This window comes from Strix aluco, chromosome 8 (assembly GCF_031877795.1).
Source record: "Strix aluco isolate bStrAlu1 chromosome 8, bStrAlu1.hap1, whole genome shotgun sequence".
NCBI classification, from domain to species: Eukaryota; Metazoa; Chordata; class Aves; order Strigiformes; family Strigidae; genus Strix; species Strix aluco.
This window is the reverse complement of record NC_133938.1, coordinates 27,466,475-27,493,423: the sequence shown is the minus strand read 5'-3', so window position 1 is coordinate 27,493,423 and position 26,949 is coordinate 27,466,475. Positions and strand designations below refer to the sequence as shown.

The window sequence follows — 26,949 nt, the reverse complement described above, 5'->3', positions numbered from 1 at the left end:
CAAATGTGATGTTTTTTTGAGCACTTGCATGAAAAATATAAATATCACATACCCAACTTATACAAATATACAGTGAACATTTCTTGCTAAAAACTATCCTGCAAATGCACCTTTCCTTACGTTCTCAACTTGCTCAGAGTCTACAGATTGCATAGCTATTAGTACTTACAGGCTAGGATGAAGAAAAAGCTCATCAGAGTGCATTTATAGGAAGAATGACCAAAAACCACAGCCTGAGCTGTGCAGCAGGAGCCTTCCACACAGGTAACTAATGCTGCCCTGCTGATAAGCAATACCTTGCCCTTGTAAAATCAAGCAGTTCCTGTATTTTCTCCAGTGCCTGGCTCTACAATGCCTGTAGGAATGCTCTTAGTACCTGAGGGTTCTGTTGGATATCCCAGGGGTTGTGCTGGAGGTGGGTTAGGAGCTAGTGAGCAGAAAGAAGGCAGGGGAAGAACACAGAGTGGAGAATCCATGAGGCAAATGCCCTGGGGCAGAAAAAGCAGTATGTACAATCAGACACTAAAAAACACGGGGATTGACGCATAAGGTTGCAAGCAAAGGTTTTAGAATAAAATCCTACAATAGATAATAAGAAGCCATCTTATAGGCAAGCTGATGAAGCACAGCGTTGGTGGATGCAGAGGTAACGTCCCCATGCTCCTCCACACCACTTCTTTCCTGCAGCTCAGACGCTCATCGCCCCAGCACCGCCTCGCGCGGGGTTACCTCCATCAAGTGACAACACAGCTTTGCCTCGACACGGCACCTCACACTTTCACCTTAAACTTTCTTCTTTAAACATGGCTTTTAAGTCTCTAGCTTTGACATCGACGGTTTGGTGAGATGCTGACAACTCTGTCGCTCAGCCGCTAACGCAGCGGCGAGCGGGTGAAGCCCGGTGAGACACCGGCGCTCCAGCCGCCCAGCTCCAGCGTCTCCTGCCGGACGGCCGCCATGAAGCCGGGGAACGCCCCGGGGGATGCCCCGCCGCCGCCTCCAGCCCCCGGGCCGGGCCGTGGGGGCACACGGCCGGCGCGGGGAGCCCGGCCTCCCGCCGCCCCGCCCGGTACTCACGTCGGGCTCGTCCCTCGGGGCCCGCCGCGGCTCGGCGGCGCCCAGCAGCTCGCTCAGCTCCTCGCCCAGCACCGCCTCTGCGGGAGAGACAGCGGCCTCAGCGCCGGCCCGGCCCCGACGGGGAGCTCCCCGCCGCCCGGCCCCGGCCCCCCGCCCCCGAGCCCGCCGCCGCCGCCGCGCTCACCCCAGTCGAGGCCGCCGCCCGGGGCCGGCAGCAGCCCCGCCGGCTCCCACTCGGCCTCCGCCGCCGCCATCGCTTCCGCCTTCCTCCCGAAGCCCACGTCTCCTTCCGGGCACTGCCCCGCCCCTACGGCGGCCGCCGGCGGACACGGGCCGGCGGCCCGGCGGGGCGCGTGGGGGGCCCCCCCCCGGCCCCTGCCCGCGCCGGGGCTTCGCCTCCGGAGCCCAGGGCCGTCCCCACCCGCACCCAGGACACGGAGGCGGCTCGTTAGACACGGGAGTTTATTCAGGCCCCGCTGACACGAGCCCGTCGCCAGAAGCGCGAGTGGGGGGAGCCGCGGGGGAACGTCCAAGGGGAGGGTGGCAGCTCCGTGAGGGGAGGGGGCTGGCAGCAGGCGAGGGAGGCGGCCCACGGCCCCAGGCTGGTCTTCAGAGGCCTCCACGCGTGGGGGGTGCGGGAAGGCAGCGCCAGGCCCAGGGCAGGGGGCGCACACGCAGCGTGGGTGCGGTCTCCACGCGGCAGCACGGGTCCGGACTGCGGCCAGAGGCGTGAAGTCCCTCGAGGCCCCGGCAGCAGCTCCCGCTGGGTCTGCAGCGCTGGGGGACGCGGTGGGGTTTGGTCACGGCCAGGCTGGAAGCACAGGAGAGCCAGAGCTGGCGTTACCCCCTTCGGTGCAGCACAGAAAATAGCTGGTCCCCCCTTCCCCTCCCAAGGGGTGTCCCCACGTGGGAGCACCCCAGCCGAGAGGAGAGCTGCCCAGGTGAATCCTCCACACGTGACACCCAGCAGAAGCAGGGGGGAACGTTTCCAGCACGCTGCGAGAGCACAGAGTGCTGCGAGCGTCTTGCCAGCGCGCACCTTACAGATTGGCGTCGTACGCTGCGTTGGTGAAGATGCCCGGCGATCCTAGGTCACTGGAAAACAGACACAAGGGTGTCACCTTGGGAGAGAGGGCAGGAGCGTGAAGGGCGTGGGTCAGTACAGCCCCCTCAGCCCCAAAGGGGCCCCCACTGTGTATAAAAGCAGCCTCACATGGGCAGATCTGGGTGACAGTGGGGTGACTGCAGGGCTGGGATGGGCACAGGGCAGAGCCAGCCTCCTGCAGAGCACAGCTCTCACCTGGTGGGGTTCAGGAGCTTCTTCTTCTCTTCTGATAACAGTGTGAAAATATCCACATCGGTAGTGCAGATAGAAAAGAAATAACCAGAACTGTTTAGTGAAGGACTTGAGAAGCTGCAGCAGCAGCATCTGAAATTGAGCCAAGTTTGACAAGCACGGGATGGAGTGGGGAGAGGGATCTGAAGCAATTGCCTTCTACCCCTTTACAATTGTGTTTTTCTAGCTCTGCCCTCCAAACCTGGCTGCTGACACTTCCAGCTGGACAAACTATCAAGGAGGTGATGCTAGACCAAAGTGACTCGCAGCAAATAAAGCACGTGGACTGAGGCAGTCACATTGTTAAACTCTTCTGATCATTCCACCTTACCCTGGGACTCTGTAACCTCCTGGTCTGAGAACCCCCAGCCAAAGTGACCAAAGTGTGGGAGGTGTTTTTGTACCTCTGTTACTGAGCCGCTTGGCAAGGAGGGCAATGAGTGTCCCCGAGAGCACGATGACAGCTAGAGCCAGAGCCGTGCCGCTGCTGTAAGCCAGGACTTGCTTTAGGAAGGGGGCACCGTCCTCTGAAACAGATCAGCAGAGCTACAGGTTAGAAAGTTGTCAGAAGGACTTCACAGCACCCAAGCTGCTGGGGTGCCCCACCACATTCAAGATGTGCTGCAGGAGGCTGAACCCCCCCCAGTGCTAGAGGAGCAGGGGGTCCCACCGCACCTTCACAGACAGGGGCATGCCTGGTCCAGTTCCCTGTGGCCTCACACCAGAGCATCTCTGCTCCCATCCGAAGAAACCCCTCCTCGCAGGAAAAGGTGCATGTAGAGTTGTATGTGAAGTTCCCGTGCACGTGAGAGCAGCTCAGCTGTCCTCTGCTGGGAGGGTCCAGCACAGGGCAGCTGATGGCTGGAGATAAAGCACAGCAGTACCATCAACAGGACAGGAATGATGGTGGTGGGAAGGGGACATGTGGGAAGCCAGGGGATGAGCTACCATGGACAGGTGGTACTAAGGGGAAGGGGATGCTGGGGTAAGCAGTCTACTACAACAGAGCACTTCCAGACACGTGTGTGATCACAAGATCTACCTTTGCATTGTGGGGTGTCCCCAGTCCAGGTCCCCATGGCTGTGCATTCATGGCTCTTCAACCCCATCAGCACAAACCCCGTCTGGCAGGAGAAGTCACACGTGGAGCCGAAGGCAAAGTTCCCGTGGAGGTGGGAGCAGTTCAGCTCTCCCCAGCTGGGAGCACTGAGCATTGGGCAGGCGATGGCTGCAGGGGTAGAGATACACTTCAAGCAGGAGCCTGGGGACTATGAGACTGAACTGTTGAGACTAGAGAATCAAGACACTGGAGAACATCCCAGGGTCAACCCAAGGCCTGCAACACCTTGAGCAGCAACTCTACCTTTGCATCGTGGGGCATCCCCAGTCCATGTCCCGGTGGCCGTGCACTCACGGGTCTCTGGACCCATTAGCACAAACCCCGTCTGACAGGAGAAGGTACATGTGGATCCAAAGGCAAAGTCCCCGTGGAGGTAGGAGCAGTTCAGCTCTCCTTGGTCTGGAGCGCTGAGCACCGGGCAGGTGATGGCTGCAGAGTAAAGAAGTACACTTCAGGAGCTTGAGGACTGGGAGACTAAATTGTTAGGATGAGAGGACCAAGACACCCAAGAACATCCCAGGGTCATCCCAAGGCCTGTGACACCTTGAGCAACTCTACCTTTGCATTGTGGGGTGTCCCCAGTCCATGTCCCTGTGGCTGTGCACTCGCGGCTCTCTGGCCCCATCAGCACAAACCCAGTCTGGCAGGAGAAGGCACATGTGGAGCCAAAGGCAAAGTCCCCATGGAGGTGGGAGCAGTTCAGCTCTCCTTGGTCTGGAGCGTTGAGCACCGGGCAGGCAATGGCTGAAGGGTAAATGGGCACAATTCAAGGAGGAGCCTGGGTACTACAAAGCTAAACTGCTGGAATGAGAGGACCAAGACACCTGAGAACATCCCATGGTCACCCCAAGGCCTGTGACACATTGAGCAGCAACTCTACCTTTGCATCGTGGGGCATCTCCAGTCCATGTCCCTGTGGCCGTGCACTCATGGCTCTCCAGTCCAGTCAGCACAAACCCCGTCTGGCAGGAGAAGACACACGTGGAGCCGAAGGTGAAGTCCCCATGGAGGTGGGAGCAGTTCAGCTCTCCTCGGTCTGGAGCTCTGAGCACTGGGCAGGTAATGGCTGCAGAGGTAGAGACACACTCCAAGCAGGAGTCTGGGGACTGTGAGGCTAAACTGCTCAGACAACACTAGGATGTTCCCCAAGATCAGTGACACCCTGAGCTCTAGCAGCAGCTCTACCTTCACAGCGTGGGGTATCCCCCGTCCATGTCCCTGCGGCCGTGCACTCACGGGTCTCTGGCCCTGTCAGTGCAAACCCTGTCTGGCAGGAGAAGGCACATGTGGATCTGAAGGTGAAGTCCCCGTGGAGGTGGGAGCAGTTCAGCTCTCCTCGGTCTGGAGCACTGAGCACTGGGCAGCTGATGGCTGCAGGGATAGAGATACACTTCAAGCAGGAGCCTGAGGACTACAAGGCTAAACTGCTGGGATCAAAAGGCTGGGGAAAATCCTGGTGTCACCCCAAGGCCAGTGACACCCTGAGCTCTAGCAGCAGCTCTACCTTCACAGCGTGGTGAGTCCCCCGTCCAGGTCCCCATGGCTGTGCACTTGCGACTTTCCAGCCCCATCAACACAAACCCCGTCTGGCAGGAGAAGGCACACATGGATCCGAAGGTGAAGTCCCCATGGAGGTGGGAGCAGTTCAGCTCTCCTTGGTCTGGAGCACTGAGTGCCGGGCAGGCGATGGCTGCAGGGATAGAGATACACTTCAAGCAGGAGCCTGGGGACTATGAGACTAAACTATTGGAACAAAAGGACCAAAACACTGGAGAGCATCCTGGGGTCATCCCAAGGCCTGCGACACCTTGAGCAGCAACTCTACCTTTGCATCGGGGGGTGTCCCCAGTCCATGTCCCTGCAGCCGTGCACTCACGGGTCTCTGGCCCCATCAGCACAAACCCCGTCTGGCAGGAGAAGGCACATTTGGATCCGAAGGTGAAGTCCCCATGGAGGTGGGAGCAGTTCAGCTCTCCTTGGTCGGGCACACTGAGCGCTGGGCAGGCAGCAGCTGCAGGGTGGAGGGGCACACTTCAAACAGGAGCTTGGGGACTGCAAGGCTAAACTCCTGGGATCAAGAGGCTGGGGAACATGCCATGTCACCCCAAGGCCAGCGAGACCCTGAGCTCTAGCAGCAGCATTACCTTCACAGCGTGGTGAGTCCCCAGTCCATGTCCCTGCGGCCGTGCACTCGCGGCTCTCTGGCCCTGTCAGTGCAAACCCTGTCTGGCAGGAGAAGGCACATGTGGAGCCAAAGGCAAAGTCCCCGTGGAGGTGGGAGCAGTTCAGCTCTCCTCGGTCTGGAGCACTGAGCACTGGGCAGCTGATGGCTGCAATGGGAGAGCAGGTCTCAGGAACAGGATAGATGATATTAAATCTAGGCATTAGAGCTGAATCCCAATCAAACAAAACCAAATCTATGGCGATACGTCTTTGGTTTACCTTTCTCATCCAGACAAGTCTCACCTCTTCAAAACATAGTCAGTACAATAATTTTTCTGCTATACGAATGATTTCCTGGGGAGGGCGGTTGCAGCTCTGCCAGAGCCCTGTTTATCCCTTGTGCTACCCCCGGTCGCAGTCCCCGGGACAAAGGTCCATGGCTGCTGCAAGTCCCACTAGCCTCCCTCCCTGGAGGGGAGCAGAGACCTGCCCCATCCTTGTCACGACAGCAGGGGAAGGACACCAGGTGGCTTTGGACTGTAGGGGACAACTGCAAGCAGACACAGGGCAGGGTGCGTGAGGGCAGGGCAGGCAGCCTCATCCCTCGCTGTGCCCACAGCAGTGTCAGCCTCGCTGCAGCAGAAACCTGTGCTTGTTTTTGGAGTAAACCTAACTGGCAATGCTTGCTAACACAACTTCATTATCAGCAAAGGTGACTCATCTGATTCTTTGGAAAAAAAAAAAATTAAAAAATCAATCATACGTACAGCCATCGGGCAAAGCTAAGCTGGGAAAGCAAGCCTTTGTGAACTTGAAAAGCCTGGAGCAGGCAGGCTCAGCCCAGCTTGTTTGCAGGGACATCTACAAAATTGGGAGCCAGCTCCTGACCCTGCCACCACTGGGGATGCTGGCCGTGGGACACTCACATCACATCTCCTGCCTGTTCCCCTTAACTGCAGAAAGCTTTACTGATCTCAGATGCCTAAAGCAACCCCTGAGTTGGACCATAGGACCACAGGCATCATTGGGAGCACTAACTTCAAGGCAGGCTTTTTGTTTTTTAAATATATATACAGAGACTGTGTTCACGCCGTGCTGGGTGTCCCAATACAGAGGGTGCCCAGTTGTGTCCCGTGTCTGCTCCAGTCCTCAGTTCATCCCATCCTTTTGCAAGGCTGCAGATGCACCATGCAGCAGCACAGGGAGGGTGAAGCAAGGCTCTCACACCCCCAAAAAAGCCCAGCACCTCTCTGGAGTGCCCAGTGCCTGGCTGCAAACCCTTGAGCTGCTGATAGGAAGACTTTCCCTGCCCCTGCAGCGTAACATACCACAACTTTCTCTCTTCTGCGGTTTCCTGCTCCGCTCCATCCCTCCCAGCTTATATCTAACCTCATCTCATGGGTCCTCACCCCTGCTCAAGGCAGCCCAGCCCTGCCAGCACACACCCTTCCCCCAGCCGTGGGACAGCAGTCCCCCTTCACTCTTCTCTGAGGACCCCCAAGATGCTGAGCACCTTCCCAAGGTGGATTGGTGTGGGCTTGGGGCAATGGAGACCATGCCACCGGGGTGATGGAAGTGCCAAGACACCATCCTGCCCCTGGGCTCAGTGCACAAAGGGTGCTGGCACCTGTGTGGGATTCAGGACAGCAAGCAAGAGCACTGGGACAGCTGGGGAGAGCAGGGGGCTTCTCCAGAGCTCACAGCCACTCTGTCCACCACAGCCTTATCAGGAAACTGCTCCCCGCATGCAGCACCAGGAGCTGCTTCTCTGAAGGGCAGGGGCATGGCAAGCCTAGCCCGTTGCTTGCCTGAGCAGCATTGGGCACGCAGGGCTGGCCCCCAAAAACATCAATGCCGCATCCCTGAGATCCCCAGCCCCTGGCAGGCCCTACCTGTGCACGTGGGGGTGTCTGCTGACCACTGCTGGGAAGGCAGGCACCGCAGCATGTCCACTCCTCGCTGCTCAAACCCCTCCTGGCACCTGAACACGCAGGTGGAGTTGTAGCTGAAGTCTCCGTAGGGATGGCTGCAGTTCATGCGCACTCCCTTGGGCTCAAGCTTGGCGCACTGCACAACTGGGAGAGACACGGCACCGCCAGCCCGTTAGGAGCACATCAAACTTGCCCGCTCTGCTGCTGAGGCGAGATCTCCAGTGGGGAGGGAGGGATGGGGAAGAATGGCTCACCATCCTCGCACTCAGGGCCATGGAAGCCGGGGTAGCACTCGCAGCGGTAGCTCCCAATGGTCTCCACGCACTCGCCACGCTGGCTGCATGGGAAGGGCTGGCAGGAGGCTGTGCACACAGAGGATGGTCATCAGGAGCTGCTGGCCACCCTGCTGAGGTCCCCAGCCCACCCAATCTGGGTCCGTGCCACAATCCCCCTGCTCACCCCTGTAGCACAGCGCCTTTTTCTTCTGGCTGCAGGGCTCATCGTTCCACTTGCCCGACTCCTGCGGCCTCTTGATGTAGATCTCCACGCAGTCCTGGTTGGAGCGGCGGTTGTTGGGCTCCCTGGCTGCCCAGTTCTCTGCCTCCTTTGTCAGCGCCTTCCTGGTGCCCACCCAGGTCCAGATGCCATGCAGCTTGCGGATGCCAATCCAGTAGTAGCGCTTGTGGAAGGGCAGGCTCCTGTTGAGGTACTCGATCTCCTGCTTGTTCTGGATCGCCACCAGGTCAGTGAAGAAGGTCTGGCAGTAGTTCCTGGCCTGCTCCCATGCGTAGTCCCCTCGGTCACTGTAGTGGTATGTCCAGGCACCCACCTCCACCCACGTCACTGCGCCTACGAGAGAGGATGAGGTCTGGGATTCACACAGAAAGGACAGGAGTCAGGTCAGGGATGGCAGTCACTTGGGACGTGAGGGTGGGCTAGGGCTGGCATCAGGGCCAAGAGATGCCAGCGACCAGCTGAGTGAGGGAAGGGGACAAAGGGACAAGTGTGGGTGAGAATGGGGCTCTAAGGGTACATGGAGACCTGGATGGATCAGGCATGGCAGAAGAGGCTGAGGTGGGACAGAGGGGAACAGCACAGGGATGAGGAAGGTGGGGGAGACAGGGTGAAGGCTGAGACAGAGGGTAGCATGGGATGGGGCAGGCAGAGCACAGGTAGCAGAAGACCCCCAAGCAGTGATGCCAACCCCTCCTCCAGCACGAGGGGTGAAAGCCCAGCCTCACAGCCCTGCTGCCCTGCACATAAAGATTTCCCAAAGGGGAAAAGCCAACATCAAGATGGTTCCTTAAACACAGTTCCTTCCTGGAGCACAGAAGTGTACCACTTCCGTTTTCTTGCTTTACACTTCTACGTGAGAGTCAGCTCAAGGTAAGCTCAAGGCACAGCAACGAGCATGCCCTCAACCTCAAAAGCATTTGGATCCCACGCTGCTCATCTGAGCCAGAGATGGTCTGAAGAGTCTTGTAAAATTCAGTATTGCAAAACAATGTCTTGCAAAAGTCAAGTTCACATCCTGGTCATGCCCACCAGTCAGGGCAAAGCCGGAGATTAACTGGAACACACACCCAAAAGTGAAGGGCACTTTGCTGAAACCCTGCTCTTACTTACAGCATTTCACACCACAACTTGATGCAATCAAAGGATTTTAGCCACAAAACAAAAGCTTCCTCCCTCCTCCCCAGAAGCAGGTGTCTCCACATCTGCAAAGTGATACAGGGATCATATTTCCATCTATGCAGAAGGTGAGATGGGGAAACAAATTTGCTCCAGACAACCAGCCTGGGGTACCCTATGTCTCAGGAGAGCGTATCACAGTGTGGTCATGCAGTCAAGGGTCTGGGCATTGCAGATTAGATGCAAATCTAGGGTTTACCAAGCCTAATTAGGGCTCTAGTTTGGTCAATAATTATGCATTTTTCTAAGCAAAAGTCCCATAATTTTTCTGGTTTTCCTTGTGAAAGAGAAAACTACGCACTTTGTTCAATAAAACTGAAGCCAAGGAAAACTTGGCCTTCAGCAACGGCCCTCCTTTTCACCCCTTGGGAGCTTGGGGCTGCAGGACAGAAGCTCAGGGCACTTCCTGGGAGCCTGCCCCATCCTCAGCTCCTACCACCCACCTCCTGGCCCTCACTACCTCCCCAGCATGGCTCGGGACAGCTGCTCTGCTACCCTCGCACACGCCATCCCCAGACCAAGAAAGACCATCTGCTACGTGCCCATCCTCCACATGCTATCCTGCCTCTTTCCTCCAGCTCCACCAGTAACACCCTCTCTGTAGCACAGCTCATTCTCACTCCTTCCCCTCAGAGTTATGTTACCTCTCCCTGCCCCACTTGGTGCTGAACCCCCAGGTGGGTGCTGTTTTCCTGCCTCTTTTGACCTCTTGGCTCCCCTGGCAGCCCCCAATGCCTCCCCCCAGGGCAGTGCTCAGCACCCACCACACTCAGGGTGCCTTTGCATTTTTGTTTTCCCCTCAGAGATAAATCTCAGCCTCCTCCTGACACTTCTGCATTTGCCTCTGTTCCTTAGCTCAGTCATGAAAGGTCCTTTAGAAAATAACCCAGCTCTCTAGGATCTCTAGGAACAGAGCAGGCACTGGCAGGTTTTGCACTGTGCAATGCTAACATGTGAAGGAAATACCTTACAGGCAGCAAAACCAAATCAGTTTCTACTCTGGTTTATTCTCCTGATGTCAATTAGCAGCTTTGACTCTGTGTGGTGCTGCCCCAGCTCTGTGCCCAATGCTTGCACCTGTGGGTCCTGTGGCTACGTCCGTGCCCAGCTCTGCAGCTGGGCATGGGTGTAGTCAGCGGGTAGATATGCTGCTGCCTTTCTCCAGTTCATGGTACAATGCACTGGCTGCCATGCTGCATCTGGGGAACCAGATACCCTGTGGGGACCCCGCGCATGGCTTGGCCCTCCTTGGGGAGCACGGTCCTGTGATGGGTTTGGCTGGAGGGAGCTGGCCGGGGCAGATGCAGCCCCCTGCCAGCCCAGAAGTATCCAGCCCTGGGGCTGGCAGCCGTGGGGGGTGTGACTGATGAGCCCCCAAAATAACATTGCTGCCCTTCTCCGGTTTCCCGGACCTGCAGGCTGCTCGGCAGCAGGGTCACGCTGGGCTTACTGAGCAGGCGGCAAGCGGCTTACCCCATGCGATGGCAGCGATGCCCAGGTAGCAGATGCCACGGGAGCCCAGAGCCCACGTCCTCCCAGCAGACTGCAGTCCCGCAGCAGTGCCCTGCGTGCCAGAGAGGGAGGTGTGAGCATGCATGTCCCACGGGAGCTCACGCACCCCACTGTGCACCCACGCTGCTGCCAGGTGGTCCCGGTAGCCACAAGGGCACGTTGCTTGTACCGGGTTGCATGCAGGCATGCGTGGTGCCGCTGGCCAGGTACGGCTCTGCTGCAGAAAGGGCCCCTCCAGCGAGGTGCTTTGGGGGGGCTGTGCCCCCAGCACAGCTGGGCTCTGGGGGAGGAGAGGCTGTGCCAGCAGTGCAGTTCACTCCTGGGGAGCCCCTAAATCTAGGGCATGCCTTGTGCCCCCCACCCCTCCCCGCCCACCCAGGGCTGGCATCTGCCTCCGCGGCGGCAGTACCCTGTGTGCCTGACACGGCCTCGCTGCCCGGGGCAGGGTCTCTCTGGGGCAGCCTGGGTCCATCCCGTGGGTGTCTGGCAGAGGCACCAGTTCCTGGCAGCACCTGCCCGCAGCCCTGCCCTCCCCTAACCCCCTTTTCCAGGTAGACCCTGACTCATCCCCAAGGAAAGGAGTGGGACCTACCATGTCAGCGCCGCGGACGCGTCTGTCCCTTGGCAGGCAGTGGTGCTCATACTTCCTCTGAGCGCACAGCACATCGCTCCCTGCCCTTGGCCTCTTCCCCTCCCGCCCCAGCCCTGCTGCCAGCCCGCATCCTGCCCTGTGCCACTGCCTGCCCCACCGCAGGGCTCTCCCACCTCCAGAGACCCCGCTCCCAGCCCAGGGCTGGAGGGGAACAGTGGGGTCAGCCCTGGCCACAGCCCTGGCAGGACTCAGCTCAGCACTTGCCCCATGGCATGGGAGCTGGGCACATCCCCACGCCACCAAGGGAGCCAACCTGCAATGAGCTGGGCCTGCCTGAGCACCTGTGGAAGGGTCCAGCCCCAGCCCATGATGCCCAGGGCACCGAGACCTCCCCGACCCACCATGTCCACGTCGCAGTGCCCACACCGGCGGTCAGAGGACGGAGGAGGGACGAGGTGTGACCTTACACACAGGCTGTGCAGGAGCGTGGCTTGCAGCCTCCCAGCTCCTGTGCCGGATGCTCTCCTTGCTCGCAGGCTTTTTGCTCTGGCTGTGAATCTTCATATATCGTTTATAAACAGTTACTTACACAATGTATTTTCCTGTCTTTGCCTTTAAGTCTTTAGGAGAAAGGTCCAAGAACATGCCAGAGGAACTTCCACTGAGTTGTAAATATCCTTTATAAACTTCCACGAATGTTTCAGGAACATGCCTCATTGTGTCACCTCCCCTTGGATCATTCTTGAATCATCATAAATCTTTCCTTACCCTGTTCTGCTTCTAAGTAAAATTGCCTTGGCAGGGTTTTCTGCAGGAATTACTCTGCTCACTTCCAGCTAAAGCCAAAGAGAAAGCCGTGCAGGTCACATGCATTTTCCATTTCCAGAGAAAATGATGCTGCTCTAGTGGGACTCATGCTAGACAAAAGGAGGAACCCATCCAAGAAAAGCCATAACCCACTACAATGATTTTATACTTAGCCATTGTAAATTAAACTTGGTTCCTGTCTCTGGATATCTTCCTTGCAAAATATTTTACTGCAATTGTCTATTTTTATGAAATTGCTGAGGATGAGTCTGTATGTCCAGTAATTCAGGAGCACCCGCTTTCTAGCAGCTCGTGTGCAGAGGGTGCACAATTATGGCAAGGGAAGAAGCAGTCGGGCAGGCAGAGAGGCTGAGGGGCAGCTGCTGGGGCAGGAGAGCATCTCAAAATGCTGAGGGTCATGCAGGCAGGGTGGGAGCTGCCTCTCCCATGCAGTGGGACACCCTCTGGGAGTCAGAGGGGTGCTCGCAGGTGCACAGCCCCAGGGAGGAGCAGGCTGTGCCCCTGTCATTTTCACTTCTGCTGAGACCCGACATGGTACAGCAGAGCAGTAGAAAAAAATATTCCCACCTTTATTTTTGTAACTACAAATAGCTTCTGGTATTGTTTTAAAAACAGAAGCAAGGTGGCTGAGACCCAGAGGCTGCCACTGTGAATGGCAAAACGTGGCCAAGCTCAAAGCTGTTTGTGTGGGGACAGGTACCCTGGGCTCTGAGAGGGGGTCCTGCATGGCAGGACCAGTACCGAGGGTTGCTTTGCAGGTAGTGGAAAAAGGTACAGGTGGTGGGAAGGAGAAAAGACCCGAATCAGCTCTGCTGGGAGCTGGCTAATCACCAGGAGCCCTTTCACGTCTCAGGTGGTTTCCAAGGCCGGCTTCCCAGGAAGGATTCAGGATGCTGTAGGGCACATGCTCCCTTCTGGGTTCCTTCCGAGGAAGGGCCTGTCCCTGCCTTACGGGCTGAGCAGCGCAGGGATTTCCCAGGCAGCAGGATGGGGCATCCTGTCGCTCCAGCCACCCCTCTGAGGGCACAGCACAAGCTGCAAGCCAGGGCTTCACTAAGCAGGGACTCAGGGGAGCAGGTACAAAGACACTTTTCTGTGTCACCTCCTCACCGTCCCTCTGGGCCCTGCAGGGATCTGGAATAGAAATGTGCCTCCTTTACTGTGTGCTGGTCCTGAGCCACAGATGGAGGCGATGATGCTCTCTCCCATGAGAGCCCTGCTGCAGGCTCTATCTGTGGGGAAGGGGCACGGGTGCCTCATGCATGCCATCTCCAAACCACTGCCGAGGGTGCTGTGCAGCTGGCGGGGCTGGCCAACCCACCCGCAGGCTGCGACTGCAGGGCTTGCCAGAGGGAAGCAGCTTGGCCGCTTCAGCTGTCGCTGCCCGCCCAGGCTGATGCTCTCGGTGTGCTCGGCCGTGCTGCGGGCAGGGTGTCATGCACAGGGCAGGGTGCGATGCCTGCATGAGTATCCCAATGGCGCTGGGAGCGCCCAGGTGTGGGTGGGACCCACGGTGACAAGGGCTGTACGTGCTGCAAGGGGAGGTGGGTGCTGGCAGAGGTGGGCAGATGCCCTGGGGCTTAGCCTCTGCGGAGCCACAGTGCCAAGACCAGCCTGTGCCCTGCACTGTGTCCCCAGGGAGTGTCCAGGACCCCACGGAGTGAGACCCTGGGGCAGGGGGTGCAAGAGGCACCCCCATCACCAGCACGCCGCAACCCCCCTGCGCTGAGCCACACTCGTGTTGTTTTCAGCACAGGCTCCCGCCCCACGATGGCACAGCCTGTTCCCCTCCTTGTGCAATGTCCCCCGGCAAACCGCAGAGGAACCGAGTCACCCTGACACCGCCCGCCCGGCTCGGCTGCTGCCAGCGATACAGCGAGCGCCTTCCTGGGGAGCCCCCCCGCTCCCCTCATCCCTGCCACCGGGGAGGGCTCAGCAGCCCTCTGGAGCAAGGAGGAACCCAGCAGCACCCCTGCAGGAGCATGACGTGGTGCCAGCAAGGACCCACACCCTGCTGGGGGGCCTCCCTGCTCCCGCTGTCCCCCCACTCCACCCTGGGGAACAGGGCGGCTCTCCCCAGGTCCTCCAACGCCCTGGTGAGTGGAGGCTTTGGAGGCACCTCCTGAGCGCAGGCAGGGGACAGGTCTCACCCATCGCAGGTGCCCAGGGGGTGTTTGACCCAAAAGGTGTCCCTGGGCTGCAGAGTGCCTTTGGGCATGTCTCCTAGCGTGAGAGCTGGCCTGCAGCCCGAGCAGCTGGACCCTCTCCTGACAGCTCTGGAGGAAAGCAGTGCCCGATAAAATCTTTCTCAGAATTTGAGTGTTTGGCCACAGGAAGACACATTATCAGAGTACCACCCTGGCTTGGAGGGAGTGAGATGGTTGCAAGGATTAGCCAGGACCAGAAGGACAGGGATGCTTCCAAGACAGCCTGCATGGGCCATGGCACCCTGCACCTCCCACCCACAGGGACCTCACAGCACTGGGGCAGCCCCAGCTGCAGGATGCAGGGGTAGTTTTGGGCAAATCACTCCTGTCCACCTCTCAGAGATGTTTCTTTGATCTTAGCTGTAGGACAGCTTTCTGCCTCGTGCCTTTCCCCTGCCACACCGGTGATGGAGAGCCTTTCCACTGGGCAGCGCTGCCGGCCAGGTACCCCTGCCCACGCTGCCTGCCGACTCCCTGGTGCCCAGCAGCAGCAACACGAGCATGGCACAGATAAGGGCTCGCCAAACAGGATGCTGGGGGAGTAGATAACACCGAAGTTATCTCACCGCTTGTGCGGTAGGGAGTAAACAAGTGGCTCTGCCCACCCGGGGAATCCCAAGCAGTGCCTCTGCCCTGCCAGCAAGCTGGGGCACGGGGTGGGTACAGCTCCACAGCCGTGCAGGCAGCCCTTGCCCTAAGCGAGAGCAGAACCACCCAGCTCACAGAGCCGCTCCAGGGAACTGTGATGGCTCTGCCTGTGCCCTGCCCCACTCCCTACGGCACTGTGTGTCCCTGGAGGGCCAGGACAGGTCACCAACCTGCTTGGCCCTCCCTCAATGGCACCCATTTTTCCAGCATGAGAGTGATACCTCGAGCCATCACATGAGAGTGATACCTTGCGCTGTCACGCTGGCTGGACACAGGGGCAACAGCCTCAGGCGCTGGAGGTGTTGGCAGCCAACAAAGCAGGCCACTGACACCCCAGATATCACCAGTGCTTTTGTCATGTATCTGGTTTAATGCAGAGATTTCAGTCTTCTCCCATCTCACAAAGCAAGCACAGAGACAGATTCCTCTGTTTGTCACCTCCATCACCCCCTGCGCACTGTCACCTGCTCCCCTCCCATCTGGCTCTTTGCAGCACGGGCTCTGTCCTCGCCTGCTCCCCGGGCAGAGCTGCCGCAGCCCACCCAGGGCCAGCGGATAAACATACTCAGCACTGAGAGCCATGTCTCCAGTCAGGATCAGCTCATGTGGAGCAAACAATGTCCTCTCCTCCGGCCAGGAAATCCTGTGGCATCCCCTCCAGCAGGCACTGAGCCCAGCTGCGTTTTCCCCTGAGACCGTCCTTGAGGCCATTTGGCAGGCCAGGGCTGAGCTTTCCTCTTCTTTTTCTCACCTCCCTGCTTCAGAGCAGCTGGCAGTTTGGTGCTTTCTCCTCTGGGACCTCAGTTATCTTTCTGCTCCAAGGAGCTAGTGTCCTGTGACTTGCCAGTCTATTTAAATTGCTGATTTATTTTCTGCAGGTAGGGCAGGTGCTGGCACAACGTGCGTTTTAAGGTCTTTTTTTACATCTCAACCACGTTACTTTTGTGGATCCACAAACTGCCTCGTCCATGCTGCCCGTGCTGTTGCAAACCGCTGGGCTTTGCCCTGTGCAGCATCCCTGGGTGTGCGACCTTGGGGATGGGGTGGGCCCCTCTGAATCACCTCTGGCCATCCAGTTCTCTGTGCATGGGGTTGGCAATGCCTGCTGAAACTGCCTCTCTCTAACGGTCCTGACTTTTGGGGAAAGCCCCTGCAAGAAAAAAACAAAAGCTAAAATAACAAGGGGAAGGATGTTCCTAACCATCAGTTGTCACCTTTGAAATGAATTCTGCCTCCTCTGACCTCTTGCAGCTCTGCTTTAAAAGAAAGATGGTTACAAACACCAGTTTAACTGTGCTTCAGCATAGGCAGAGGGGTACAGGCTCTTTTACAGCTGAGAAGCAAAACCAAAAGGTCTTTTCTGCACTTTTCTGCTAGGAAATGGCAAGGCAACATAGGGAATGCTTTCCTAGCTTCTTTTTATTTTTATTTACCTTTGAACGGAAAAGGACTGTTTTGCAGAGAGGCATTCTGGGTGGACTCACCAGCCTGAGAGGAGGCAGGTCAGGACCTTGTTGCTCCACCCGTCCCTGCTGCTCTGCCGGGGACCCGGCTGGCCCAGCACTGCCCCAGGACCGTACCTGGCTCCTCAGGGGAGAGCGGTGTGCAGGGGGCAGCTTCCCGGGCTGCCTGGCTCCGACTGCAGCCGCCAACCCTGCCACCTCTGGCACTGTCACACCGTTGTCACGCAAAGGCTTCCCGGCGCGCAGCGAGAGCTAGAAACCCGCTTTTGCTCTACAGGCGCTGACATCCTTCGGCAGAGGCGTGGGGCTGGGAGCAGAGTCCGTCCTGACGGACGCCTGTGTGGGCAGTGAGCGGAGCTGTGCCGGCAGCAGCGCCCATCCCCTCTGCCGCGGGGGTGTTGTGGGGATGCCGTGGGGGTGCCAGGGGCTGCTGTGATGTGTCCACTGGCCCGCGGGGTGTTGCTCTCCACGATGAGCTGGAGGAGCCCTGCCCCAGGGAAGTCCATGATGACCACCCCCCAGCGCACGGGCTGCCCCCCCCGGCGCCGTAGGTGCTGGTAGCAGCGGGGGTTCACGAAGCGGGCCACCTCCTCGGGGCAGGTAAAGAGCCCATTGCCAGAGCAGAAGGTGAGGTGCATGGTGGTGGGATCCCCACCGGCCGCCCTCTCCAGGTGCCGCCGCGCCCGGGCCCACTTGCGCTCCAGTGAGAGCACGTTCCAGGCGTCACTGATGCTCAGCTGCTCGTAGGGGATGCCCAGCACCTCCCGTGTCAGCGCCTCCAGCACCACGATCTTCCCCCGTGCCTGGCCTAGCGTTGGCACCTCCTCCCGGCACCACACACGGCCCCGTCCCTCCTCCAGCAAGCAGCGGTGCAGCCGGGCAGCAAAGCCAGGCTGGGGGAAGATGGGCAGCTCCTCCTTGATGCGCATGAGCACGGCCTCGCCGGGGTGGGCACGGAGGAAGCGCAGGGTGCGGCGCAGGATCCCCCGCAGGCTGGCCCGCTGGAAGGTGCAGAGGTGGTAGATGTGGAGTTCGCCCCGCACCAGCTTGCAGCGCACATCCAGGAAGCGGACGCCAGCCGCCAGCTGGGACTCCAGGCCCCAGCTCTGGCACCGCAGGCGTCGGCCACCGAACAGACTGAGGGAGTCGTGGGTGCCAGGGATGGAGAGGTGGGAGAGGGGCAGGGCATCGGGGAGCCCTGCCATCCAGTCAGGGCAGCAAGCTGCCGGCTGGGGCGTGCAGTCGAATGCCACGCTGCACCGGCACCGCACCCCCATACCGCCAGGAGAGTGGGTGCCCAGGCACCTGGCCTGCCCCACTGAGCCCTGCCGTGGAGGAGAAGCAGACTGTGATCAGTGGGAGAGCCCCGTGGCCCCCACACATTCCAATCCCACCTTCCCCACCATCCATGGAAGCCCTCTAGCATACCATGTGCCCCATATATATTGCAGCCGATACTCCGCACTGTCGCACCGTACGGTTCCCCTCCCACTCTCAAGCACTCATCCCTCTACACCCGAGCCCCGTTGTGTCCCAGTCTCCCCCTCCTGCACCCACCTGGGTTTGCCTGTGGCCGCGGGGTACAGCCGGCCAGACAGGGTGCACGGCCGTGGGTGCCAGCAGCACACTGGCAGGTGGAGCGGGATGCCGGCCATTAACCCGGTGATGGACATGACGCGCGTCCTGCCTCGCACGTGGCACGTGCACCAGGGATTCATCCTCAGTCCTCAGCCAAAGGGAGCATTCAGCAGACACGCCAGGCTGGAAAATCACCTGGCTGATCCCGAAAGCAGCCTATTAGGCCTCTGCACCTCCCTCCTCAGGAATCAGGACAAACGGGATCAGGGTGTCATGGGGCTCCTTGATGCCACCCGCGGGAGCGGTGGCGCAGAGCCCCCAGGTACCCAGGCCCCAGGCGCCCGCTCCGGAGCCGTGGAGGGGGTCGGGTGCTGGTGGGACCTGACCCCCCCGCCCCGGTGATGATTGCCATCGTCCCTGTCAGAGGGACAACCTCCAGGCAGGGATCTGGAGCAGGAGGCCTGTGCTTGCCAGCACACCCCAGGACCTGCTCAGTGAGGGTCCCCTGGGAAGGGGGCTCTGTCCCCTCGCTCCTCAGGCGCCGGTGGCTGTTTCACACTGGAGCCACCATGGGGCTGCTCCCGGCGGGCAGGGCTGCTGTCACCGCGGGGGTATGTGCCCCACGGCTGTGGCCGGGTCTGGAGCCGGTGCCTGGGGGGTGTGACTTACCTCCTGCCCGGGCATCACAGCCACGGGGCACCCCAGTCTGCGGTGCACACTGAACCCTGTTGTTTGGGGAGGGGACGCCCGGCAGGTCACAAACCTCCCTGAGCATCCCTTGGGGAACACATCCCCTCTGCCTGCACAGGGAGGACACAGAGATCCTCCCGGGGACGCGTTCTGCCGTGGGCTCTGCCACCACCAGGACACCAGGCGGAGGGACAGGAGGGGGGACACCAGCAGGCGTATCTCCCCGTGCGCTGGGAGCAGCAGCCAGGCTGAGGGGGGTCCCCTGGGGCAGCCCCCTGCTCCGGGGGCCAGAACCACCTCCCCCGCCCCGGAGAAAGCTCTTGTCGTATGTTTAACCGCAGCGTGCTGGCCGCACCTTGTGCCCGTCCCTCGCACCGCCGGGCAGAGCCGGGCCCTCCGGGCAGCCAGCCCCGGGCAAGCGGAAGCCACCAGGCCTGCCCCGGCCCGGGCCCGCCCCGCCACCGCGCCGCCTCCGGCCCGGCCACCGCTCCCTCGGCATGGCGGCGGGCGGCGGCGGCGGCGGCGGCGGCGGCGGGGCCTGCTTCGTGCTGGGCGCCTCGGGGGAGACGGGCCGGGCGCTGCTGCGGGAGCTGCTGGCCCGGCGGCTCTTCGCCAGGGTGACGCTGGTCGGGCGGCGCCGGCTGAGCCTGGACGAGGAGACAGGGGCGGCCGTGGTGCGTGGGGCCGGGGGCGGCGGGGGGCGGCCGGGGGGGCGGCCGGGGGGGCGGCCGGGGGGGCGGCGCTGAGCCCCGGCCTCCCCGCAGGAGCAGGCGGTGGTGGACTTCGAGCGGCTGAGCGAGCACGCCGCCGCCTTCCAGGGACACGATGTCGGCTTCTGCTGTCTGGGCACCACCAGGGCCAAGGCTGGCGCGGTGAGTGGGACCCCCGGGGGGGGCACCCTGCCTGCCCCCTGCCCTGCCACGCTCACCCCCTCTCCCTTTCCCTGCAGGCCGGCTTTGTCCGCGTGGACCGGGACTACGTGGCGCAGGCGGCAGAGCTGGCGCGGGCGGGGGGCTGCAAACACTTTGTCCTGCAGTCCTCCCAGGGGGCAAACCAGCACAGCCGCTTCCTCTACCTCCGCGTGAAGGTGAGGGGGCACCTGGGGCGGGCTCCTCCCGGGACGCTCGGGAAGGAGGAGGGAGCTGAGCTCTTCATCAAGAGATGCAAACAGCTTCGAGGGTCCTCCTGGTGCCTGCGGACAAGGGCGTGAGGGAGGGGGCTGGCGGGACAGCCACGCGACTGGCTTCGTCCAAAGCAGCATGGCACCCGCATGCAGCATCCATCGCCCTCTTCAAACCACCAGAAAGACCCACTGGGGTCTCCAGCCCGGCCCTGGCTCCCCAGCCCCAGGCTGGGATGGCTTCACAGCTAGGTGGGGAGGCTCAGGGCTGTGTCCAGCTGAGACGTGAACTATCCAGCAGTGGAGAGCCCACAGGCTCCCCAGGTGGGGCCATACCCATCGCCAAAGGCTTTTTCCCCCCTATGTTGTGTGCTGCAGCTCCCAACTTCAGCTGGACTCGCTGCTGTCTGCCTGTGCCTTGTGCCAGGACCCCAGGCTGGACGCTGTCTCAGGAGTGTCCAGTTGCAGTTAGCATGATGGTTGCAAGGGTGCGCTGCTGACTAACGGTCAGTGTGTCCACCATGGACGCTCGCCCCGCGCTGCCTTTTCCTGGAAAGCTGCTTGCTGCCCAGGTGGTGCCTGGTCTGGACCAGCTTGGCACTGGCATTAGTGCCATCCTGCCCATGGCTCAGCAACTCTCTCTTGCCATTTCATGGGACGGCAGGGATGGTGCTAGCAGTCATCCTTGTGTCCTTTCATCCTGCCCGACTGCTCTGACAGGGAGAAGTGGAGAACCTGGTCCAGGCTGTTGGTTTTGATCGCTGTACCATTCTCCGGCCAGCGTGAGTAGCGGTGGAGGAGGGAGGGCACAGGACTCAGGTGGAGGGTTGACAGGGCAGTGGGCTGGGAGGTGAAGAAAGGGAGAAAAGATGCATAAGAAGAGGGCTGGGGAGGGAAATGGAGAAAGCCACCAGCTGCGAAGGCAGCTTCTGGACAAGCATAGTGCTTCCCAATGCTGCAGGGAGCAAGCACAGCAGTTTCCCACGCCCGACCCAATGCTAGCATCACGTGCCATGCAAGGAGAAGAGGCTTGGGTTGAAAGCTGAGGTTGGGGGACATAGGTCAAAGCTTATCTCCGCACAGACCTTGACCTTATGCAGGGGGGACACTTACCTGTGTCCTTCCAGCTGTACTATGCTCTTGCTGCTTGGGAGTAACTGGGATTCTGGTTTTGGCAGCACTGCGGGGAAATGAGTTCAGTGTCCCTGGGCTCAGCTCAGTCACATTTCAGGACCCTGCCAAAGCCCCATGGCCCCCATGTGGGTTTAGCACGCTGGGCTGGGCCCGCAGTGCAGCTGGAGAGCCCAGTCTCTAGCTTTCCCTGGGGGATGGTTTCAGCCTGACCCACCTTACCTCCTCACTCTGCAGGGTGCTGCTGTGCAAGCGCCAGGAGTCCCGGCCCGGCGAGTGGATGGCCCAGCAGTTTCTGGGCGTTGTGGCTCGGGTCTTCCCCACCGCTTACTCGGTGCCTGTGGAAACGGTGGCCAGGGCTATGGTGGCCAGTGTGCTGCAGCCAGCCAAGGGGAAGGTGGAGGTGCTGGAGAACAAGGCTATCCACGAGCTGGGAAAGGCAGTGCCTCAGCAGGGCACGTAGAGCAAAAGGGATGGGCAGGAACGGGCTTGATTCACCATTCAGATGCTCTTCTGGGCCGAGGAGGAATGCATGCATGGGAGAGGAGGGGGGTGCTTGCATGGCTAATGTGGAGATAGAGGTGCACTTTGCACGGCAGCCAATTCTGTCAAGTGGTCAAAAATGCAGGTGATGACTGGTGGGTGAGGAAAAAAATGTGCTCTACTGCCTGGATCCAGCACGCAAATCTGGGTAAAAATGGTGTAATCCAGGCAATTTCTTGAATTCAGGCCTTAAATAAAATCCTATGACTGGTCTGTTTGTGCCAACTTTGTGTTGAAATTGTGTCTGTCACCTGTATATCACCAACCCAACTACATCTGTTCAGATTGTGTCTTTTGGTGACGCTTCAAAGAATGCACGGAGGCAAGTGGCCATACTGTAGATGGACACAGGAAAGCAGAGACAGCACACAGCTGCCTTTGCTGGGGGTGCACCCCGCAGAGCACACGGCGGCACCAGTGCCACTCAAGTAGCAGAGCTGCTGGAAGCTCAGCAGCAGTGGCTGAGGTGCCTGGAGTGGTGGCTCTGCCCACAGTAGGTCTCTGCAAACACGCAACCTGTCTTCACTGATCTGCTCTGGGTGCAGAGGGATGGCTACAGGGAGGGATGCTGCTGTTCAGACCTGGGCTGTCACTTGAGTACCTGTAGTAGCATAAACACCATGCAAATACTTGCATTGACTCAAAACTGCCTGTTCCTGCAGGCTCCTCTGGGCTTTCCTTACGGACACAAGTGAACTGGAGCTCAGCCCCATGTTCCCCAGGGTGCTCTGCATGTGCAAGAAGTGAGGCCAGCCCTGTGCACGTCCCAGGGTGGGCTTGCCCCTGCCCCACGCTGCCTGGGTGGCAGAAGGGGAGCAGGACCCTGATGCAGGCACGAAGCAGGCGCGAGGAGCAGTGCCGTGTCCCAGCCACAGCCCCGGCCGTTCTCAGGCCTCGTGCTCAGGGTCGAGGAACTCTGCAGCTCCGCAGCTGGGACACAGGGCTTGCGTGACTCCTGAATTTCCGGCTGGCCAGAGTCCCAGTGCTCTGGGTAACGCTGCTTTCCAGGGTTTTCTCCTCTTCGACCTCACCCATGGCTCCTGTGTCAGTGACTTGGATGCAGCAAGCAGAGGGACCCAGGATCCCCTGTCTCCTTCCTTCTACACAAGTGTTTTAATCATCGGTCCAGACCCCAGAAGCTTGGTGGAGGCAGTGCCATGGTGTAACCCCATGCTGTGTGTTACCCGCCTGACTCTTGAACCACGCACAGGGACCACAAATGAGGGACCACAGAGCCATAATTACTGGTCAGACTGTCCTGGTGAGAGCAAAAGCAGTAACTTTAAAGTAATATTTAATGTCAAAAGGAAAATGATAAGTAGGCTGGCCTTAAAAAAGGTGATGTGGTTATACAGGGGAGTGGAACACCTGAAGTGGCAAGACCTTAAAAGAAGTGAAAATTGCATACAGATGAGAGAGTAAAAAAAGAATACAAGCTCTGGAAAGCTACAGGTGAAAGGCAGACCACAAAAGATTTGAGGAAAGCATCCTACAGGCATAAAAACTAATCATGACTATGTGAGAAGCAGAAAGCTCTCCAGAGAGCCCCAGAGACAGGATGTGATCAGGCTCTATGAGAAGGAAAGACCCATCACAGAAAAGCTTGGTGAGTTACTTGCATTGACCTTTGCTGTGAAGGGTCTCACACTAGGTTCATTCCTTAGGGGACATGCATTTGCATGATTGTTCCAAGGCACCAGGGGGAAAAAAAAAAATAATTTTTAACCCCTATTTTAGAACACATGGTTAAAAATCTGCCAGAAGGAGTGCTCAGATGAACTGCCAAATACTTGCCTGGGTGAGAATTACAGTGATCCCTCTACCAAAAGCCAATGTTGTTAAATATGATGCTAATTTTTAAAAAGTTCCAGTGGGAACCAGGAAACTGCAAAGCAACAAGGCTACCTTCTATAAAAGGCAAGTTGTTAGAAAGGATAATAAAGTCTTGAAATAACAGAGCCCAGGATAAATCTGGTGTAATGGGAGATTCCATGTGGTTTGTGAGGGGGCAGTTGCAAGGCACAAACCTAGAGCACTTGGAGGAAACCAGCCATTGTGTACACAAGACAATCTGATCCTCAGAGTGCACTTGGATCTCCAAAAGGCTCTCCCAGAAGGGCTCTTAAAGAAGTTAAGCTGTCGTGGGAAGAAAAGGAAGGTCTGGATTTCTTATTGGAAATATTTTCTTAGCACTCTAAAGCCTTTAAATGCACAAACCAAACATTCCTTACTGGACAAAGGTCTGTGGAAGACACAAGCTATTTCTGTGTAACCCTTGTTTCTGCTCAATGGTATATGGTTTCTTTTCCAGTGTTTCAGATAAGTCTCTGCTAAAATGCACAACTGCAATCCCAGCGCATGATATAGCTTCATTATGACTCTCTCACATGAAGCTTCATCGCTCATTTTAGGCCTCAATTTCCCCAGCTTGCTCTGTGCATTCATTAAACCCCCACCCTGGGGCAGTGGAAGAGATCATAGAGCATGGGTCACTGAACTACGGCAGAGCCACAGCACCAGGGGGATTTGCCCACCCAGGACTGAAAGAGGTAAAGCAGGTAAAAGTCTTTAGGGGTCAGACCCAATTCCTCCGTGGGGTCTCACGGGGCAAAACTCCAGGCTCCTCCAGGCAGCAGAAGGTCTGCAGAGCTGGAGCCATGCCCCCGGCGTGCCTGCTTTCCAGGGGCATGCAGCCCTGGCTGTAGCGAGAGCACGTAAGGGTGCTCGGTGTCTGCTGGACAGCATTCACACAAACTGCCTGATCCCACAGATCTAAGCTCTCCCGGGATTTCCGACGCTGACTTTATTACTGAAGATTAATGAGAAAAAATAGCTGCGTTCCCAATGGCTCGGCAGCCCAGCGCACGGCTGCAGGGGTTTCCCATGCGGTCCCATGGCCCCGCTGCCCTTCCCAGCCCGGCGGCTCTGAGAACCACCGGCACCTCTCACCCACCCCTCGTGTCTCCCGCTCCCCTCCACACCAGGGGTGCCCAGCCGGCTGGTAAAGCACCCTGCAGGCAGCACCTCAGCTTCACAGGAGCTTTTCAAATCAGCCACGGAGCTGGCAGGCACTGACCTGGCTCTGAGATACCCTGGTGACATCCCTGCTAGCAAATAACGGCCCTGACACACTCTCCAGCCCTGAGGGCAACTGGCACAGCCCAGCAAACCTGCTGAGCTTGCAAGGCTGCAGGCCCTTGGAGAGCAGGGGGCTGCACCCCAGCTGCTGGGAGATGGGGCACTTGGGCTCTGGGCTATTCCCAAATTGCGGTGAGGCACCTCCATGCTAGTAACAGAGCCTCCCCTTGACTCCTGTGTGAAAAGGGCAAAATGATAGCAGCCTGTGAAGAAGTACCTCCATCCTCTGGGGCTGTCGTTTCCTTCCCCCATCTGCAGGCACAAGGTGGGCTGGTGGGCACATCGATGCCAGGCAGTGGGAAGGGGCAGCCCCCAAACCCCAGGTCTGGCACCCCTGCTTGGGTGCATCCGGCAGTCTGTAATCAGCCCAAACCCAGGCAAACACCATTCGAGCATCTCATCCTCTGAAATTTTAGGCTGCACTTTTTTCATTCATTTTCCATTACAAGCCAGTAAAAACCTAGCCCGAGCTCTCCAGGGAGGCATGGGTTCTAGCAGACTTCCAGCTTTCAGTTACTGCACCCACACGCTGAATTGCTGGCTTGCTGCATAATCCCAAAACAGCCAGAGACAGGACTGCAATGCAGGTCCAAAGTCCATCCAAGAGTCAGAGCCACACACACCTCTAACACTACCTGGGGAGGAAAGAGGACCCAGGGCTGAGCTTAAATGCAGTCCTGGGCTAAGGAGGCAGGTGGGGCTGGTCAGGGCAATTAAGGCTGTTACAGCCCTTGGGCTGTGGACAGCCAAGTTGGAGCAAGGTTTCCTATTCCATTACCCAGATGCACATTTTGTAGGCAGCCGAAGTCGGGGATGGGCACATGGCAGATTTTCAGGGTGAGCTCTGAGCCCACACACCAAGTGGGATGTCCAGGGGCTGCCCTGGCTGGGCTGGAGCAGGAGGTGGAGGCAGAGTGGAGCTGCACACCCTCTGCATGCGCCTGTGCCGGAGCGGGTGTAATTGCACAGGCACCAGCGTGGGGTGGCAAAGGCCTCTGCGTGTGAGCAAGTCCTGCTACACAAACTGCAACAGAGCTGGTGCTGAGGCCACTGAGGCCACCTGGTGTGTGTTTGAGGGTTTTGTCCTTGTGCTAGCTCTAGTCGGGCCACGCGGACCCAGGCACGGTGCCCTGGGTGACCTGCTGAGGATGGGCTGTTGCCTCCCGGCTGGAAGGCAGGAGGGAGATGTCTGGGGTGGCAGTGGTTACCCTCTCCATGCCAAGCACCACTAAGCCGTGTTAGGAGTGACTCCATTGCAGCTGCTGGCAGCAGCTCATCCTGCCCCTGAGCAGCTGTGGAGAGACACCAAGTCAGGGCTTTGGCTATGGGACCCCTTGGAGCCAGGCTGGTCCCCGTGTTTGCCATGAGTTGCCTCTCAGCAGGTGGCCTCACTGGGGTTGCACCTACACTGTGTCTGGGTGCCTGGCTGAGGCTGGGACAAACTCATGCCGCAGATGTCACGACTGTAGGGAGGCCCTGGCTCTGTGATTGCGAGTCTGCGGAGCAATCAAAGAGATCTTACCCAAGCAAACAGAAACACTGTGGTGCTGGGCAGCACCCAAGCTTTAGGCAAGCAGGGGGCTGCGTCCCTGGGGGGCAGCGCCATGCAGGGGGAGGCAGGGACTGGTCCCTGCTCAGGCCCTGCATCCCACGTCATCGTGGGCAGCTCCGGGCTCTGGTGTGTGTTTTACTGCTCTGAGAAGGGGGTTGGAAAAAGGGTCCAGATTTTCCACATAACAAAATTATGGGTGGGAATTCTTTTGGGCCTCATCCAAGTGTCACTGTCAGATCAAACTGCAACATTTGCTATGATTAAAAGATTTATTTATTTTTAAGCTTACATTAAAATGATTTTGTTCTGGAACAGAAGTCAATGTTACCCACCAGCCAGTAACCACTGTTGAAGCTGTGGATATTTTGACATTAACCACAGCCTTGAAATCAGCAACAAGACTTCTCATAAGCACTTTTATTTTTATGGAAGTGACATTTTTCATTGGAAAAAATCTTGCTTGAATGAAGCATTTCTACTTGGCTCTTCTAAATACTGACCTGGAGCCTGATATGTCATTAAGAAGAAACCCTGTGGGCTTCCTGAAGGCCCCCAAACAGCAGCTTGGCCCTTCCAATTTGATTACCTGATCTCACCCCAGAAAAACCACATTTTTTCCCCCCATGTG

General features: G+C 58.5%; 4 protein-coding genes across 9 annotated transcripts in view; 1 reads left to right on the top strand and 3 right to left on the bottom strand.

The window, feature by feature from the left end:
* ATF6 (activating transcription factor 6) overlaps positions 1-1,345 on the bottom strand; it is an 82,531-nt gene extending 81,186 nt beyond the window's left edge. For all 4 annotated transcript variants that reach the window (XM_074832786.1, XM_074832787.1, XM_074832788.1 and 1 more), the window contains exons 1-2: positions 1,262-1,345; positions 1,078-1,154 (exon numbers count right to left, since the gene is read on the bottom strand). In XM_074832786.1, the coding sequence (XP_074688887.1) occupies positions 1,078-1,154; positions 1,262-1,331 (147 nt within the window). In that variant the 5' untranslated portion in view covers positions 1,332-1,345. The remainder of the gene's footprint in view (positions 1-1,077; positions 1,155-1,261) is intronic.
* A 180-nt stretch (positions 1,346-1,525) lies between these two features.
* Positions 1,526-11,947, bottom strand: SELP (selectin P). Of its 3 annotated transcripts, none has more exons than XM_074832782.1 (18): positions 11,825-11,947; positions 10,793-10,883; positions 8,087-8,476; positions 7,882-7,989; positions 7,589-7,771; positions 5,678-5,863; positions 5,359-5,544; positions 5,038-5,223; positions 4,719-4,904; positions 4,414-4,599; positions 4,092-4,277; positions 3,777-3,962; positions 3,456-3,641; positions 3,089-3,274; positions 2,818-2,940; positions 2,378-2,408; positions 2,117-2,172; positions 1,526-1,888 (listed from the first exon to the last, which is right to left on the bottom strand). In XM_074832782.1, exons 1-17 carry the CDS (start codon positions 11,825-11,827, stop codon positions 2,118-2,120), a joined length of 2,658 nt encoding a protein of 885 aa, XP_074688883.1. In that variant the 5' UTR covers positions 11,828-11,947; the 3' UTR covers positions 1,526-1,888; position 2,117. The 3 variants fall into 3 exon arrangements, with proteins under 3 accessions (XP_074688883.1, XP_074688882.1, XP_074688884.1); XM_074832781.1 differs by lacking the exon at positions 11,825-11,947 and adding an exon at positions 11,424-11,496; XM_074832783.1 differs by lacking the exons at positions 5,038-5,223; positions 5,359-5,544; positions 11,825-11,947 and adding an exon at positions 11,424-11,496.
* Positions 11,948-14,197: 2,250 nt separating this feature from the next.
* LOC141926642 (1-phosphatidylinositol phosphodiesterase-like) lies at positions 14,198-19,243 on the bottom strand. The gene is given in 4 exon segments (XM_074832784.1): positions 14,198-16,256; positions 16,591-16,955; positions 16,958-17,894; positions 18,127-19,243. Coding segments are annotated over 2 exon segments (1,023 nt in total). The 5' UTR covers positions 17,847-17,894; positions 18,127-19,243; the 3' UTR covers positions 14,198-16,256; positions 16,591-16,821.
* On the top strand, positions 19,182-21,856 carry HTATIP2 (HIV-1 Tat interactive protein 2). The gene is made up of 5 exons (XM_074832785.1): positions 19,182-19,511; positions 19,602-19,709; positions 19,787-19,924; positions 20,678-20,739; positions 21,326-21,856. The coding sequence occupies exons 1-5, from the start codon at positions 19,335-19,337 to the stop codon at positions 21,549-21,551; spliced, it is 711 nt and encodes a 236-aa protein (XP_074688886.1). The 5' UTR covers positions 19,182-19,334; the 3' UTR covers positions 21,552-21,856.
* The last annotated feature ends 5,093 nt before the right edge of the window (positions 21,857-26,949 follow it).